General features: G+C 34.5%; 1 protein-coding gene across 8 annotated transcripts in view; it reads right to left on the reverse strand.

Annotated features, from left to right (window-relative positions):
* LOC135224510 (myb-like protein P) overlaps positions 1 to 17,214 on the reverse strand; it is an 871,197-nt gene that overhangs the window by 132,745 nt on the left and 721,238 nt on the right. For 7 of the 8 annotated variants that reach the window (XM_064263552.1, XM_064263551.1, XM_064263549.1 and 4 more), the window contains one exon: positions 9,797 to 10,033. The exons of the other annotated variant lie outside the window; for it this stretch is intronic. In XM_064263552.1, the coding sequence (XP_064119622.1) occupies positions 9,797 to 10,033 (237 nt within the window). The remainder of the gene's footprint in view (positions 1 to 9,796; positions 10,034 to 17,214) is intronic. 8 annotated transcript variants of the gene reach the window in all.

The raw sequence follows: 17,214 nt of genomic DNA on the forward strand, positions 1-17,214 counted from the left end.
TCTAGCAAAATATTTAGATTTATGGTGAATTTAAAAAAAAAAATCTTTCCTTCCCTCCGCGTGCGGATTCTCTGCCACAAATCTCCGAAATGCGTACGTACCATTCTCAGAATATTTGCTCTGTTTCATATTAGGCTCTTCAAAGAGTTATATATGAAAATATGCGCAATTTCATGTAGAATAAAACAAAAAATATTTGAAGGTTGTAGCTTTTCTTATTTCCGAAATAATTGCATATAAAAAATATATAAAAAAATTTGACATTCGGTCAACTTTAACTCGTCAGATATGGTCGAAAACTGCAATTGTAAGCTAATACTCTTACAGTATAGTAATATTCAATCATTTGTCTTCATTTTGAAAGAAATTGGAAGTCTCTAGGACAATATTTAGATTTATGGTGAATTTTTAAAAAAAATATTTGTTTACGTCCGCGCGTTACGAATTCATGCATTATTTTGTGATAATATTTTCTCTGTGTTGCTTTTATCGTTTTACAATGTGTTATATACCAAAATGATTGCAATTTAGTGTACATTACAACAACAAAAAAGTAACTTGTTACCTTTAACCGTTTTGCGCACAGCGCGATTTGAATACAATTATATATGAAATTTCATTTTTGCGCTATCATATATCGCATTATTTATATATGATAATGATAATTTTTTTCATTTCTGATGGTTGCATACTAAACTTCAGCCAATGAAAAAAAAGGAGCCAAAAATGAACTCTTAATCTTGAAAACTAAGCGCGCTGTGATTTTTTGAAAAAAATATTTTTTCTGCTTCCGCGCTCACTCTGAAACACCTCCGGCACACGGGAGACAATTTTTTTTTTTACCGCTTCGGCGTAAGAGGGTTAATTGCACCCATTGTTTATGCTTGTTTGGGATCTTATCTTCCAGGTGTGTCGGATTCTAGGTACTAATCTCTTTATAATCCCTATCTGTCAGTTATACGAATCTTCTTGTATTGTCTTTTCTCGTATGTATGTCAGTCTCTGCTCAGTAAAGGACTTTTAACGTCGAAAGATCTTGCAGACCTCCTTCGTTTATTTTTCCTTCGTGGCAGATATCTTTATATATATATATATACATATACATTGAATACATATACACTATATATATATATATATATATATATATTATATATATATATATATATATAGTATATATGCAGTCCCCGGGTTACAACGGGGGTTCCGTTCTTGAGACGCGTTGTAACCCGAAAATCATCGTAAGCCAGAACGACGTTTGGAAATATGTCTTAAACTAATAAAAAGTTATAAAAACCTTACTTGTAATCCTTTGGTTACACTACATGTTGTTTCCTGTTGTTTTATGTACAACCTGGAGTTATTTTCATAAAAAAAATACTGGTTCTTGAAGGTAAAAACTATTGTAATCCTCTGGTGACACTACATTCTTGAAGTTTTATGTACAACCTGGAGTGATTTTGCCAAATCTTGAGGGCTACAAGAACTATTTACGTATCATATAAACTAATTAAAGTAAACTTATCTTTAAATAGGCTTATATATTAGTATCAAGAAAACATTTTCTGGCATGAGTCAGAGGCCGTTTAATGAAACTAACATTTCTCTGTCCTATCTGTTCAGAAAATAAATGTTACGTCAATCCCCGAGACCATTGTTGCCAAGACGCCTCTCTCTCTCTCTCTCTCTCTCTCTCTCTCTCTCTCTCTCTCTCTCTCTCTCTCTGATCAAATTACACTGGAACCTTGACATACGATTGCCCTAATATACGAATGTTTTGAGATACAACAGAAAATTTGCGAAAAATTATGCTTTGATATACAACAAAATATTTGAGTTGCGATTTTGCGATGAGTGATAGTTGTATAGGCGACCGATAAATGGCGTTCAGTCTGTTTGTTTGTTGGTACTGCAGCGTTAACACGTCGTTGTTTAGATTGTTGTATTTGTGCCTTTTTTTCATGTTATTTTGTCTATTTTATTATTAACCATGGGTCCCAAAGCTAAAGACAAAGCAGGTGATAAGAAAAGACCCAAAAAAATGATTTTGATGGAAGCAAAACATGGCAAACGAGTATGGTCGAAATCCTTCTACAATATCCATGATCATCAAGCAGAAGGAAGCTATAAAAACCTTCCAAAGGCATAACCATTATTTCTAAACTACGAACTGATTAAAAAAAATAAATAAAAATTAGTTTAGCAATGTTATTTCATTTGTGTTTATTACGTAGTTAATAGTGTACATACGTAAATAAAAAGAGAACAAATCGTTCCCTGCCACCCCTTCCCTACCTCCTCCCCCTGCTGGCCTCACGTCATCTTTCGTTGTGGTAAGTAAAATTCCTTTCTTTTTTTTATTGATTTTATTAACATTTATTATCATTTATCACATTGCTATGTTATTTTATCATTATGTGTGTTATTACTCGTTTGTGTATAAATTGTGTATGTTATATGTAATTTAGCTGTGTTTAGGTGTGGTTTCATAGCACTAGAACGGATTAATACATATTACATTATTTTAAATGGGAAAAAATGCTTTGAGATACAACTGTTTTGATATACGACGATGGTAACAGAACAAACTAAATTCGTATGTCAAGGTTCCAGTGTACTGGATAATGTCTCTCTTTGGAAACTTCAATTTTGCCAAATCTTGAGGGCTACAAGAACAGTTGATTACTATTTACATATCATATAGACTAATTAAAGTAAACGTATCTTTAAATAGGCTTATATTATTAGTATCAACAAAACATTTACTAGCATGAGTCCGAGGCCGTTCAATGAAACGAACACTTCTCTGTCCTTAACTCGGAGCGTCGGAAGACGCCTCTCTCTCTCTCTCTCTCTCTCTCTCTCTCTCTCTCTCTCTCTCTCTCTCTGATCAAATTACTGGATAATGTCTCTTTTTGGATACTTGGAATTTGCATTGTAATCTAACCAGAAACTTCGTTTTGTTATTATTACTGGAAACAAGCAATGATTTTTTCATTATTTGCGCTTTTGGACTGTTATATGTAAACTTTGCGCATCGCAAGCTAGTATGTATTCTTTCGCTGGGAAACTAGTTCCGCATATGAGGCGTCACTAAAAAACATCGAAAAATACGACATAAAAAGTGTCGAAAATCATCATAACCTCAAAATTTTTGTTGTAATCTAACCAGAATCTTATTTTTATTAATATACTGTGCTAAACTATAAAGGATTTTTATCATAGTATGCGCTTTTTAAAAGCGTTGTTAACTTGGAGCATCGGAAGCATCAGCGTCGTAACGTCGGAACAAACGTCGTAACCCAGGGCGGATTTTTCAATTAATATTTAAGAAAAAGCGTTGTAACCTCGGAACGTCGTAAGCCGGAGCCGTCGTAACCCGGGGACCTACTGTATATATGTACTTATATTAATATAATAAAATTAATATATTATATATATGATATATATAATATTATAAATTAATATATATATATTTATAATATATATATAATTATATATATATATATAATAATTATATTAGTTATATTATAATAATAATTTATTATATATATATAATATAATCATAGAAGGTCAGACTAGGAATATGAAGAGATTATTATTTTCAACAGTTTATTTGATTCTTACCAAAAAATAAAAGTAATATATTGTAAAGTTTGACACAAAATAAAATAAAGGTCTGTTAAAAGTCAGAAAACAAGTAAAGTACTAAAATGTATGACACACAAAGAAAGGTAAAACACTAAAATGCATATGAAAGTTACAAAAGACTAAACTGAAATATCACAAAAACACTAGTGAAAACGAACCAACCTGTTGTTTACAAAGGACAAACAGAACTAGAAATATCAACAAAGCAAGGGGAAGAAGAGAGAGAAAATATTAAAAGAAAAACAACACCTGGGTAGAGCAGGAATGTGTGTTTAATTGAGGAACTAGCAGTTTAATCTTAAGTGTTTGGTTGTTACTATGACCTATAATACTAAAGTTTTCATTTTAAATTACCATTTTACATATTTTTGTAAAGTTGATGTTTCAGGGTAGGAAATCCTTGCCCCTGTAAACTGGCTGACCCCAAAATGGGAGTCTATTTCCACTTCGAACAGACATCTAGTAGCTCTGACACTTGAGCTTAAACTACTAGTTCCTCAATTACACACACAAACCTTGCTCTACCCAGTTGTTTTTGTCTTGATGTTTAAATTTTTTTCTCTCTCTCTCCTTCCCCTTGGTACAAAGAACAGAACAGAACTAAAAATAGTAACAAATTGCTATTTTTGGTTCCGTTCTGTTCTCTGTACCAGCCGGTTTGTTCGTTTTCACTAGTGTTTTTTAAGTTATTTCAGTAAGTCTTTTCTAAGTTTCATGTGCATTTTAGTGTTTTACCTGTCTTTTTGTATTGTGCAATCTACTGTTTAACTTGTCTTTATGTATAATACATTTTAGTATTTCACTTGTCTTCAGACTCTTAACTGACCTTTATTTTATTTTAAGTCAAACTTTACAATATATGTTTTTTTAATTTTTGGTAGAAATCCCAGATGTAAATATGATTTACGAAACATCGGAATAAAATGTTGAAACATATCATCTATATGTGTGTGTGTGTACATAATTTTAATACCTTGGAGAAAACTGAAAAACTTTCTATTTTGTACACGAACCATTGCAATTACAATTTCTATCAATAATTTTTTCATTCACTCATATTCACGGTAAACTAACCATATGATAGGTAACAAGTTTAAGGGGGAAAAAAAAAGGGGGGGGAGAGAACTGAACTGAGTGGTTCTACAAGCGAGATATTAAGCTCAATACTATCATGATAGTTACGACTTTATTGATTTGCTGATGGTCCCACTCAGTGATTTGCTGTACATGGATAACAATTTTACTCAGTTTCTTTGAATCTGACAATGATATGCCTACCTTTAACTTTAAACTTTTGTTTTCACAGCACATTCACAATGCAATACTAAAAAAAAAGCAAAGGTTTAGATGTAATCTGTTACTCTTGGATGTAATCTGTTACTAATGATGTAATTTGTAGAGATTACCTGTTCTTCGAGGAATTTAAGATGATGATGATTTTGATTATATGGAGAAAATGGCTATTAATCGTAATATCATAAGTCTTAATATCAAAGTGTATGGAGCATTTGCTTTTAAATTGGTTTTAAATATTTTCTTAAAGGTTGTCCTGCTTGCTTGTGTATAATTTATTCTTTCATAAGGTAACTTGAAGTGCAAGAATTTGTAGAGAACCTCGTTTGCTTTCTGGCTAGAATGGTTAATATAGAGAAATCTAACACATCTGGGCTGCCTAGGAACAAAATCTTAGCGTTGACAAAAAATATAATTGCAAAGGCGATTATTTGCTGGTATGTCATAATTTTTTAAGTATTTAAGAAATATAACAAATAATTTTGTATGAAAATCCAAATATTCCTGTAACAAATATAAAATAAATGTTTTCAAGATAATTTCATTGTCGCTGCTCATTGTAGACCTATGTTCACCAGGTGGTTGTTCTTGCACCGACACACTAATGAATGCGTCACACAGCTCCCCTCACACGTTGATATCAGTGGGCACATTCTATTTTTGTATATACATACAGTAGTACCTCGAGATACGAAATTAATCCATTCTGTGGCGCCTTTCGTATCATAAGGTTTTCGTATCTTGGACCACATTTTACATGTAAAATGGCTAATCCGTTCCAAGCCCTCCAAAAACACCCCAGTAAATTTCATAATAAAGCTAAATTGACCTATAAACAATGAAATACTACAACAATTTGGACCATTCAATACCTAAATTAAGAATAAAAATGCAAAACCTGTAAATAAAGTGTATATTAGTGTACAAGAAATATTATTACTGTAACATAAAATGTGGAAGCTTACCTTTCGAGTGAGGCTACGTACATATGTAACTATCCAAGGAAGATTGCTTCTGCCAACTTTCCACAATGTTCCTGTGTGAGCCTTTTCCGGGGGTGTCATTTCTGCCGTTTTTTTTTTCTTTTGTACATATGTACGTACGTACACTTTAAAAAATATACGTACACAATGTTCCTGTGTGAGCCTTTTCGGGGGGTGTCTTCTACAAATGATTGCACTTTATGAAAAGCGGTTTTAATTTCTGCCACTTTTTTTTCTTTTTTTGATTTTCAACTTTTTTTTCTACTTTCTTTTTTACTTTATGTAGGGTTTTTTTTTTTTTTAAACAGAATTTCAACTTTCTGTTTTTTATCACTTGGTTCTTTTTTTGCACCTCATGACTCTGTTGGCCCTGGTATCCATCAAAACCCTGTTCAACCAAATGCTCTCTCTGCAACTGATTGGGGTACTGAATGTTCGGCTGCTGACCTTCAACATAAACTGAAGTGCCTTGATTATACGTACTGGTATGCATGTTGTAAATGATTGGTCTACACCCTCTGTACAGCAGGGAGTGGATATTCTACCAACCTTGCAAAGTTTCCAGTTATCCCATGAGAGAGACCTTGATCACTTATCCCATGTGAGAGATCTTGGTCACTTTTTTTTTTAAATAACGTACACATTGACGATCCCGAAAACGAATACCGCGTGCGTACTATAACAATGCTGGTACCGAATGGCCGAAGCACGCCACCACGTGTACATAGTAGATGCATGATGGGAGAGACGCTGGCCAATAGGAGAGAAGGATTTCATGGCCGCGACTAGCATCAGGAACCAATGGGAGAGCAGGAGGATGGCGGCGAGTCTACTAGTACTAAGATGGCGGTGAGCGGCGCGATTTTCAAAATTGTTATCCGGGCGAATCTCGGACTTTCAGAAACCTTTCGTATCTTGAAAACTTTTCGCATGTAGAGCCGTTAAATTTTTCGTACTGGCTTTCGTATCTCGAGTTTTTCATAAGTTGAGCCTTTCGTATCTCGAGGTACTACTGTATTTACATTTTTTCAGCGTTGAGTTGCAAAAACAATTCAATAGGACTTTCAAATTTAATGATTACTTTGGAAGCAATATTAACATTATGACAATTTTGTTCATTTTTTCATTCAACATTTGAACTGAGATTTGATGACTTTGTTTTGGTCAAATGCATCAGCGATGAGTGATCGAAAGTTTTGATAATGTTTCTAAGTGTTTATTCTGAAATTTGGCTACACATGACATCGTCTTACAGTTTTGGAATATGTGAAAGACTTCACCCTTATGAAAGACATTATTGCCATATTGTATGGAATAGTCGTGTTTTTGCATTGAAATAACAGATAAATATGAGATTTGAGCATCACTGTACAACCTTTGTATACTTTCAATCATTTTCTACCATTGTTGGAATATCGTTCTGTCTTTATGTCAGCAACTTTATGAGTTCTTTTACTTTGTTGTTCCTTTATAAATAATGATACTCATGATTCAGACTACCATCGTTAGACTTTTTCCATACATTTTTCTATAACAGGTTAAATGCCTCTGGGTGCATATGAGTGCAGTTATTAATTACTACTTTCGTTGCAAGGGCATCTGTATCCATTTTCTGTTTAAATGGATTAAGGGGGCCGGCCGGAACCCCTATATACAGTGGTATAGGGCGAAAAATGCAGTCATGAAAAAATTCATGGAGCTTCATATGGCAATTAAGAATACATATACAAAATATTTCATCAAAATTCCTCTTACTTTCGTAGTTACAAGGTAATTAGTAAACATAACTCAATAAGCTTAAAACATTCATCCGTACAAGAAAATGCAATATTTCTTCTGTTATCGTAAATTTTGATCATTATTGGCAAAGAAATTGTGAGAAATGGCATCTGTAGAGATTCCGTGGCTCGCAGAAGCGAGTATCTGGTTCAACCATGAATCAGTGCGACCATAGACTTCAAGTAGATTACACGTTCGAGTTTCACCTCGTGACTTTCGCTTGCTTTCACGCATGTTTATGTATGTTTCGGCAAGAAGTTCATCATGCCAATGAGGAAAAGACAAGGAAAACAAGAAGTTCATCATGCCAATGAGGAAAAGACAAGGAAAACATCTCACTAACATACAGACGAAGAAAAATCACTCAAGCATTATTACAGAATATCATAATATACGTGTAGTTAGTGAAGAGAGAGGGGAGGGTTGCTTAGTAACGCCCCTTCTTGCCTGACAGCACACGTCACACTATGCCCAAGGCTACGATCTTTGAGCAAAGAGATCTTCATTTATGATAAATAACATAGTTTTGGTTTTTTAATACCCAAAATGGACTATGAAATTCATAATAATCATGATTTATTAAATTGTCTTTGTAAAAAGAGAGTACATCTTCGAGTTTCACCTCTGACATTCTCTTGCATTTATGTTTGTTTATCTTTGTTTCGGCAAGAATGTCATCATGCCAAAGAGGAAAATACAACAAAAACATCTCGCTAACATACAGAAGAAGAAAATTCGCTGTAATAAGCCGAGTTAGTGAAGGGGAGAGAGGGGGTTACGTAGGAAAGAGTGCCCCATCTTGCCTCAAGCAGTGCCCCAGGCTACGATATATGAGCAAAGGGATCATCATTTATGATATAATTATGATAAATAAAATAGTTTTGGTTTATTAATACACAAAAAAGAAATATACATTCATAATAATAATTATTTATTAACATTGTCTTTATAGAAATACGAAGGAAAACTTTGAACGCCCGTATCTCAAAACTATACTTATTGACCTTCAAAGTCTATCTCCTCACTTAGTTTTAAAGCTATAACATTGGAATTTGGTATATAACTCAGAAAGACGTTATAGAACAATCAAATAGAGCCCCTTTTTTCCAATTTTTGTTTCGTCTTTTTTTTATAAATTTTTTTCTCGTGATTTATAGGGTTTATTTTTCTACCATATTGAAAAATTCATATCTAGCAAAAAAATTACTATTGGAAAAAAAACTCTCCATTTGATTGGAGGTCTACATCAGGTCTATATATGGTAGTAATCCCAGGTCTAATATTAAATATCAAGGGAGGAGATAGAATTTGAAAAGTGGTTATTTTCGGGATAAATCGCCCTGGTGTCACAAAACCGAAGGTCAGAGGCGAAAATCATATGCGGTTTGGAGATGTCCCAAGTCACCTTATTAAGTGGTATGAATGTCAAAGTCCTGTCGTTAAAAAACGGCATTAGCCGGCCGGCCCCCTTAAGTCAGACTGTAAGGTACCAAAGATTTTAACTATCCTTACCCTGTATCTGTGGAAGTCTCTTTGGCATTTTCATCAAACTGATACTAAAATATGTAATAAAAACTTTCACTAATACTCAATTTATTGACTATTTCCTAGTGCTGGTTTTGCCATTTTTTCATGTATCAAATATTATCAGGCCTCTCACTTATTCTCATTATATCTTATGGCCTTTTAGGTTTGATTGAAACTGATAAATTTTATTTCTTAGCCCTAACATGAGCAAAAAACTAAAACAACATTGGCAAAATAAATTCTAATCAGTACATATGCCAATTCTATTTATACTTGGTTTACAGTGCCAGAATCAGTAATATAAATTAGTGTGAATATCAGTAGCCAATAACAAAATAAAATTGAAAGAAAGACACTAGCTTTAAATATGGAAATTTATTAGTAATTTTGCAGATAAAGGGAGCAAGATACAAGCAAAAAAAAAACACAAGGAGTCAGAAATCTTTGAACATAATCCAAAATTTACCCTAAAAGTTTTGGAATCTTGTGTACCACCATGCAACTTCTATTTTTTTCTCAGATAGTTGGGGTATCGTGGAAACACTTACTTCTCTTAAATTCCTCACCTCTCAGAGTATTCAGATTTTGTGTATTTCCCCGTGGCATGCCAAGGTTTGGAGGTTGAAGAGAAACTGAAGGATGTCGCTGACCAGGAGGACCATGGTTGTGAGGTACCATATTCATCATTCCAGGCCCCCCTCCCATCATCATTGGTCCTTTGCCAGGAATTAAAGCCCCACCAGTGGGAAGGGGCGATGCACCACGTCTTGGGTCTCTCTTCTCAGCTTTCCCACGTCCAATAACTATAAAAGTTATAAAAGAACACTCATCTGACCCAATCCTATAAGATATTACAATCTTACTAGATTCCCCCTGACTTACCCACTGCTGTTAACAAACTTATTTCAATCTAGTAAACAGATATGAAAAACTAAATGTACAGCAACACCTGATAGTTTCATCTTAGTTTAAACTTTACTTTATATACCATGTGTAATAAAGCAGCAAACAAACTAAATTTTGTGGCTCTAAATATGAATACGGGCAATCATTAGTTCTATACTTGTTCTGTTTGTTCAGCTAATCTATCATTTAGCTCCTGTAAACTGGGGCTTCAATGACTAAGGTTATTGCTGCAAGAAGTCATTTGAACAAAATGTTTAAACAATTCTTAAACATTTTAAGGAAACAGTCACTCACTCCACAGAAGCTCTAAAAATACTGTCACTTTCTGCCCACTAATATATAATTTATAAAAACTTATTTTACTAAATTAACCATACCTCCATGAAATACAGTTTCCTTAAAAATAATTTAAAACCCGACTTGTTTAATACATAACATTCTGCAAACCCTAACGAGAAGGTAATTAATTAGCCTTCCCCATCAAGAAGCTTAAGAATAGAAAACTGCTGTTCAAGACCCCAAGGCTGGGACAACTCCAGGTGTGCAGCACCATGAAGTTGACCAACAGTTACCATATGATGGCTGCTGTTTCTCAGCAAACAAAAATTCATGGGCCCAATGTTTGTGGCCAATCCTCAAAACACAAAAGGGCATTTTTACATTTACATCATCTTTATATATCACTTTTTTGACATGGCTATCATTAATCAGAATCCTACATGACCCCTCTACTTTTTTTCATTAAAACTGGGTAAATATTCAGTAAGAAGGAAAGAATACAACATGTTTGACGACAAATTCCTTGCCAAATTGTTGATCGTTTAATTTCCTGGTATAAAAGTGTGTTGGTGTACATGTAAAAAATTTACCTGTCTTGCAGCAACTCAAAAGATATGCCCTCCCAATGATTTTCATTGCTAAAAGGTGCTCTGATGTAAATTTCTTCAAGTATGTACCATAATGTAATTTGGGAGTTGCTGAAAATTAGTTTCCAAAAATGTACATTTTCTGTTACTGCTACTAAATTAGCTTATAATTCAACAGTAAATATTGTGGACATGCTTATTAAATTCTTCAACTGTTACCTATGGTGAACAACTTCAGGAGCCCCAACAGTCAACTAAGAGCCCTAAGCCCTAGATAATCCATGTTTAAGCAGACCAACCACGAAAGATAAACGGATTACACAGTTAAAAGGTTAAGGAACTGGTCCAAAACATCTATAAAATATTTGGAACCATGGTATATATATATATATATATATATATATATATATATATATATATATATATATATATATATAAACAAAATTACAAATGAAAACCACCAGAGAATGCAAAATTCAAATATACAGGTGATGCAGGGAAGTAAGAAACAGGGTATAAATCCTGAACAATTCCACCTTTAGTGTTAATTTTATGAACTCCAAAGGACTAATATGGCAGAAACTTAACATTTAATATGCTATGGTGATTGCACAAACATACACAGAGCTGAAAAAATGTATTCACACCTGATAGGGAAAAGGTTGAGCTGCTCTCTCATTAGCAACTGAGGTCAAGCTCCTTTCATCAATCTTCTATAGAGGAGTCCTCAAACCTTTGCAGTTAGGCCCAAGTAAACTTTATTCCTTAATATTTATAAAAGTTTACATACTGGTTTTGAAAACAATGGATCAAGTTTGTACACTCTTTAGCAGATATTCAGTATTTTTTGTTGCTCTTAATGTAATGTCTGTAGCTTTAATGCAATGTCTAATACTGTGTCAAACATTCTAACTCCTTGCTTATATTCCTAATTACAGCTATTTTATAATCAATATTCTTATGGCTAAATATACATAATGCACATAAAATCATGAATGTTTTATCTTGATTTCTTTACATTATTGCTTTGGTCGTAGAATAACATTTCACATAAGCCGGAATAACATTTCTCCATTTTAGGCAAACCAAAAAAGTTAGGTTACTGTCATTTTATATTTCCAATTAATTTTATGTATGGGACCCAATTCACTTAATTTAAAAAAGTATTTACATTTGTTTCCCACCAAAATACTGTCCTTTATATATGTCATAAAAATAACTCGATCATATCATACTCTACACATATAACTTGATGCTTTCAAATAATTCCACATATAAAATGCATAAAACAGGAGGACAATGGATAAACCAAAACTATACAAAAGTTTGAGAATATTTCCAATTAAATTCAAATTTACATTCAACCAATTCTATTTGGGTGCTTTCAGAGAACGATTTACTCTAATTCATTTATCCAAACTTCTGTTATTTCATCATCAAATACTTTTATGAATAATGATACCTGACCAAAGCCCCAAAGTTTTTTTATCTTTAAAAATATTTTTGTTCAAAGCTACTACTGTGCCAGATCTATCTGCTATCACAAAGCGCATAAATACATTATTGACTACATCAATTTTTGGTATATTTAGAGTTCAGTCTCCCGATTTGATGAAACAATTCACTACTCAACAGGAAAATTCAACCCAAAGCCAAGTAATATTATTATCAAATTTTTTTTGACAGGCAACTGATGCCTTAATTGCCACAGATGATCATCCAAAAGCTTCTTGCATTGAGACACACACAAATGTCCTTGCTGGCAGAGTCAGTAAGGTCAATGAAGTCCCACTTTCTCCTCTGTGCGTCTGTTCAAATCCACGAGGACAAAATTATCATCAACTAAAAATTCCTCTTCGGTTAACATATACAAAAATATATAAATTCTGAGGTAGAGCCAATTGGATACAAAAGAACATTTACAGCATAATGCACTAAAAGGAACCCATAAAAACACCAAAATATATATAGAGAAAAATACTATATTTCAGACTGTTATCTCCCTCTTCAGGTAGATGAATGAGAAAAGTTTACAGAAATCGGTGGTATTTATACCAAGAGATCCATCCATAGGTGAAGCCAATTTAGGTCACCTCGCTGATAATCTATCTTCTTTTAATCTTCTTAAGCATTGGTTGAATGAAAATCTTGTCGATCATATCTGAATCCCATGCTCCTTTTGAGATGTTCATTACCTGCCTCTCTTTTATTAAGGCCGATTCCATCATTTGACTCTTGTACCGGCAGTTGCTGCTATAAATTATATGTGACAAATTCCAGTTTATTCTATGGTTTTGTTCATTTATATGGTTAAAAATAGCTGAGTTCTGGTTTCAATACCTAACTGACTGTTTGTGTTACTAAATGCTTTAACTGACCTAAATAAGAAATATCCTGTTCCCGTAGATTTATGATAGCCATCCGCTCACTAAAAAAGTTAGATGTTATAATAAGTAGATCAGACAAAGACGGCAAAATCGTAATAATGAACAAAGACTTCTACCTCGACAAAATCAATCAACTCCTTAGCGACACAAACACTTACAACAAACTGATGAAAAATCCCCTCCAAAACGTCCCCACAGAATTTTTTTGGAAAGTAAGATTAATTGGCCAAGACTAAAAGAGTATTGAACTATTAAAGAAATTTAAAGTAATTAATCCTAAACTTCCCTACTTTTATGGCCTTCCCAAAACTCACAAAAACAATCTTCCATTCAGACCCATCATTTCATGTGCCGGAGCTTTCAATGGTTAGCTGGCCTCCTTTCCCCTTTTTTAGGCACTTTTTCTCCCAGTCACATTAAACATTCAGAAGATTTTTGTCACAAATTCAGAGAAGCGCACATAACACTTCACAACATAAACTTTTAAGCCTTGAATTAATTCCCTATTCATAAAAGTATCAGTAAAGGACGTTCTTCAGTTTTTGGAGGAAAAATTATCCCCCTATTCAGATCATTTCCCATTGGCGCTTGACAAAATAATAAAATTAGTTGAACTATGTGCATCGAATAATGTATTTTCATTAGGAGAATCATTCTATAACCAAAAATTCGGGTGTAGTATGGGTAGTCCTATAAGTCCTGTTTTAGCCAACCTGTACATGAAATACTTTGAAGCTACAGTAATAAATGCAATAAAACCCAAAAACATGCTGTGGATGAGTTATGTAGATGATATTCTAACATTTAGGGATAATAGATGGGGGAATTTTAATGAATTTCCTTCAAAATTAAGTCCATTAGTGCCCAGCATCAAATTTAAAGTTGAATAAGAAACAGACAACAAAATTCCATTTCTTGATGTTTTAATAATCAGACACATGGCAGAATACAAATTTACCATATGCAGAAAACCAACGTTCTCACTTTTATACATTCACTACTTTAGCTATCACAACAATGCTATCAAGATAGGTGTAGCCAGCAACCTGTTCTTAAGAGCCTTACGAATTTGTTCCCCAGATTTCCTGGAAAAAAAATTTGAACTAATTCGTAAGCATCTTTCCTCTTTAAAGTATCCATCTTTCCTCTTTAAAGTATCCTGACCACATAATTGAGAAAGCAATTCACAAAGCAAACTTAATTTTCTACCGACCCCCTCAAGACAAGACCAGAGATACACCCAACAATAAAATAAAAATAAAAATTCCACAACTGGACAGGATTAAGACAGTGACTCAGACCCTCAGAAAATCTAACCCTTTTGCTTTTACTTACCCAAATACCTTAGCCAAATCCCTGATTAACGTCCAACAAAAGACACCCCCCAAGGACACGGGTTTACGAAATCCCATGCCAGGACTTTTACCAATCTTACATTGCATTTACAGGAAAATCACTTCCCCAGAGATTAATACAACACAAACGGTCAGTTAGGTATGGACAACAGAACTCAGCTATTTTCAACCATATAAATGAATATAACCATAGAATAAACTGGAATTTGTCACGTATAATTTATAGCAGCAACTGTCGGTACAAGAGTCAAATGATGGCATCGGCCTTCATAAAAGAGAGGCAGGTAATGAACATCTCAAAAGGAGCATGGGATTCAGATATGATCGACAAGATTTTCATTCAACCAACGCTTAAGAAGATTAAAGGAAGATTATCAGCGGCGGTGACCTAAATTGGCTTACCAGTGGATGGAGCTTTTGGTATAAATACCACCGTTTCTGTAAACTTTTCTCATTCATCTACCTGAAGAGGGAGACAGCAGTCTCTGAAATATATTATTTTTCTCTCTATATTTTGGTGTTTTTATGGGCTCCTTTTATTAGATATCTATATACCGTACAGTGATACCTAAACATATGAAAGTCTCAGTTTACGAAAAATTCAAGTTACAAAAGCAAATACACAGATTTTTTTGGCTCTACATGCAAAAATAACTCAGGTTACAAAAGGTTGTTGTTGTAAAGGCCCGAGAATTGGCCGGACCACCGAGAACACTTTTAAAACTTGCACGGTGCCAACTGAGTAGACTCGCCACCATCCTCCCACTCTCCCATAGGTTCCTGATGCTAGCCACTGCCATAAGATCCTGCTCTCCTATTAGTCAGCATCTCTCCCATTGTGCTCTACGTAAAGGCATTCTTTTTCGGCCACTGTTTTGCACCAGCGTTATCGTACGCACCCGGAATTCACTCGTTCACATATACAATTTCGTTTGTTAACATTAATTTGTGTTAGTGATTTCGTTGTACTACTTTATCATGTTGTGTGAGAACTTAATTAGTATACTACTATTAGGTTAACGTAAAACTATTATTATTTCTTTTATTGATTTAAATCAGCCTTGTTTACTTTTTTATACCCAGGGAAGGATAACTCAACTTCTACCAAGGGAGCTGAAACCACTGTGTTCGGGAACCCTCCCAGAACCACATAATTCCCTGAATATTTAACTAGACTATTCAATGATTCTTTCAATACTAATGACCGAGCAGACCCTGTGTCTCGCAAAAATTTCACCTTAAGGACTCCTGAATCAGTAACCAGTCTACCAGGCCAGATATATTTATCATAGAGTCATGATTGTCTACCACCAGTTGAATTCACATTACCGCCATCACCACTAATCATATTACCACTATCAATCACTGATGCATTATCAACCTTGGGATTAGTAGGAGTAGCCTTGTTTGTAATTAAAGATATAGGGTTGTCAACATTGTTACCATTTCTCTGGAGATACCTCCTTCTGGCATTACAATTAGACTGATAATGCCCGGGCTTATTGCACCAAAAGCAGGTCCCATTACCTCTGCTCACATTACCAGACATTAACCTGTTTTTGGAAAAGACTCTAGTGTGCCCACCACTTGAGACTTTTCCCTGACTATTCTCATTCCTAGAATAGGTTGGAACACCTGAATGTTTTACCCTATTATCTACCATATTACCAGATTTATTATTAAAGTTATTTGGCCTAGCAGACTGGAAATTTATAACCTGGGACCCAAAATTACCGGACCCCGCTCGATGGGTCAAAACAAACTCATCGGCAATCTGAGCCGCCTTACTTAGACTGACCGCTTTTACTTCTTCCAAGTATATCCTCAGTTCCTTACTACAATATTTCTTAAATTCTTCTAACAGCATTAATTCCCTCAAGGAGGAGAAAGAGGCTACCTGTCGACTCTTTAGCCAATCATCAAATTGCTCTTCCTTGAGCCTAGCAAACTCAAAACTCCACGAATGAAAGGGAAACATGCTTAGAAAAGTTTCTAAATTTTAGGCGATAAGCCTCAGGGACAAGGTCATAAGCCTTGAGGACCAACGCCTTCACTTTACTATAATCACGGGCTAGACCCTCCTCTAAAGAATTATACACCCGGATTGCCTTGCCCACCAGCCTACACTGAATTAAGACTGTCCACATCTCGGTGGGACAAGACAACCTGGTAGCTACCTGTTCAAAAGCCTTAAAAAATTCAGGCACATTTCTTTCATCAAATACAGGGACCAACTTCAGAGCTGCCCCTATATTAAATTTATCAGCAGATGGTCCACAGGGAGTACTCAATCTATTAGGAGAACCTTGTAACCTAGCCAACTCCAAATTTACATTGGCCATCTCTAGCTCATGCCGCCTCACCCTCTCGTTCTCTTCAAACTCGAGCTTCATTAACTCTATTCTCTTACAAATTAAGTTATATTCACTGTCCTCCTGGGACACTACAGGCTGTACTGGGGCTACATTTA

This window comes from Macrobrachium nipponense, chromosome 12, assembly GCF_015104395.2.
Source record: "Macrobrachium nipponense isolate FS-2020 chromosome 12, ASM1510439v2, whole genome shotgun sequence".
In the NCBI taxonomy this organism is placed as follows: domain Eukaryota; kingdom Metazoa; phylum Arthropoda; class Malacostraca; order Decapoda; family Palaemonidae; genus Macrobrachium; species Macrobrachium nipponense.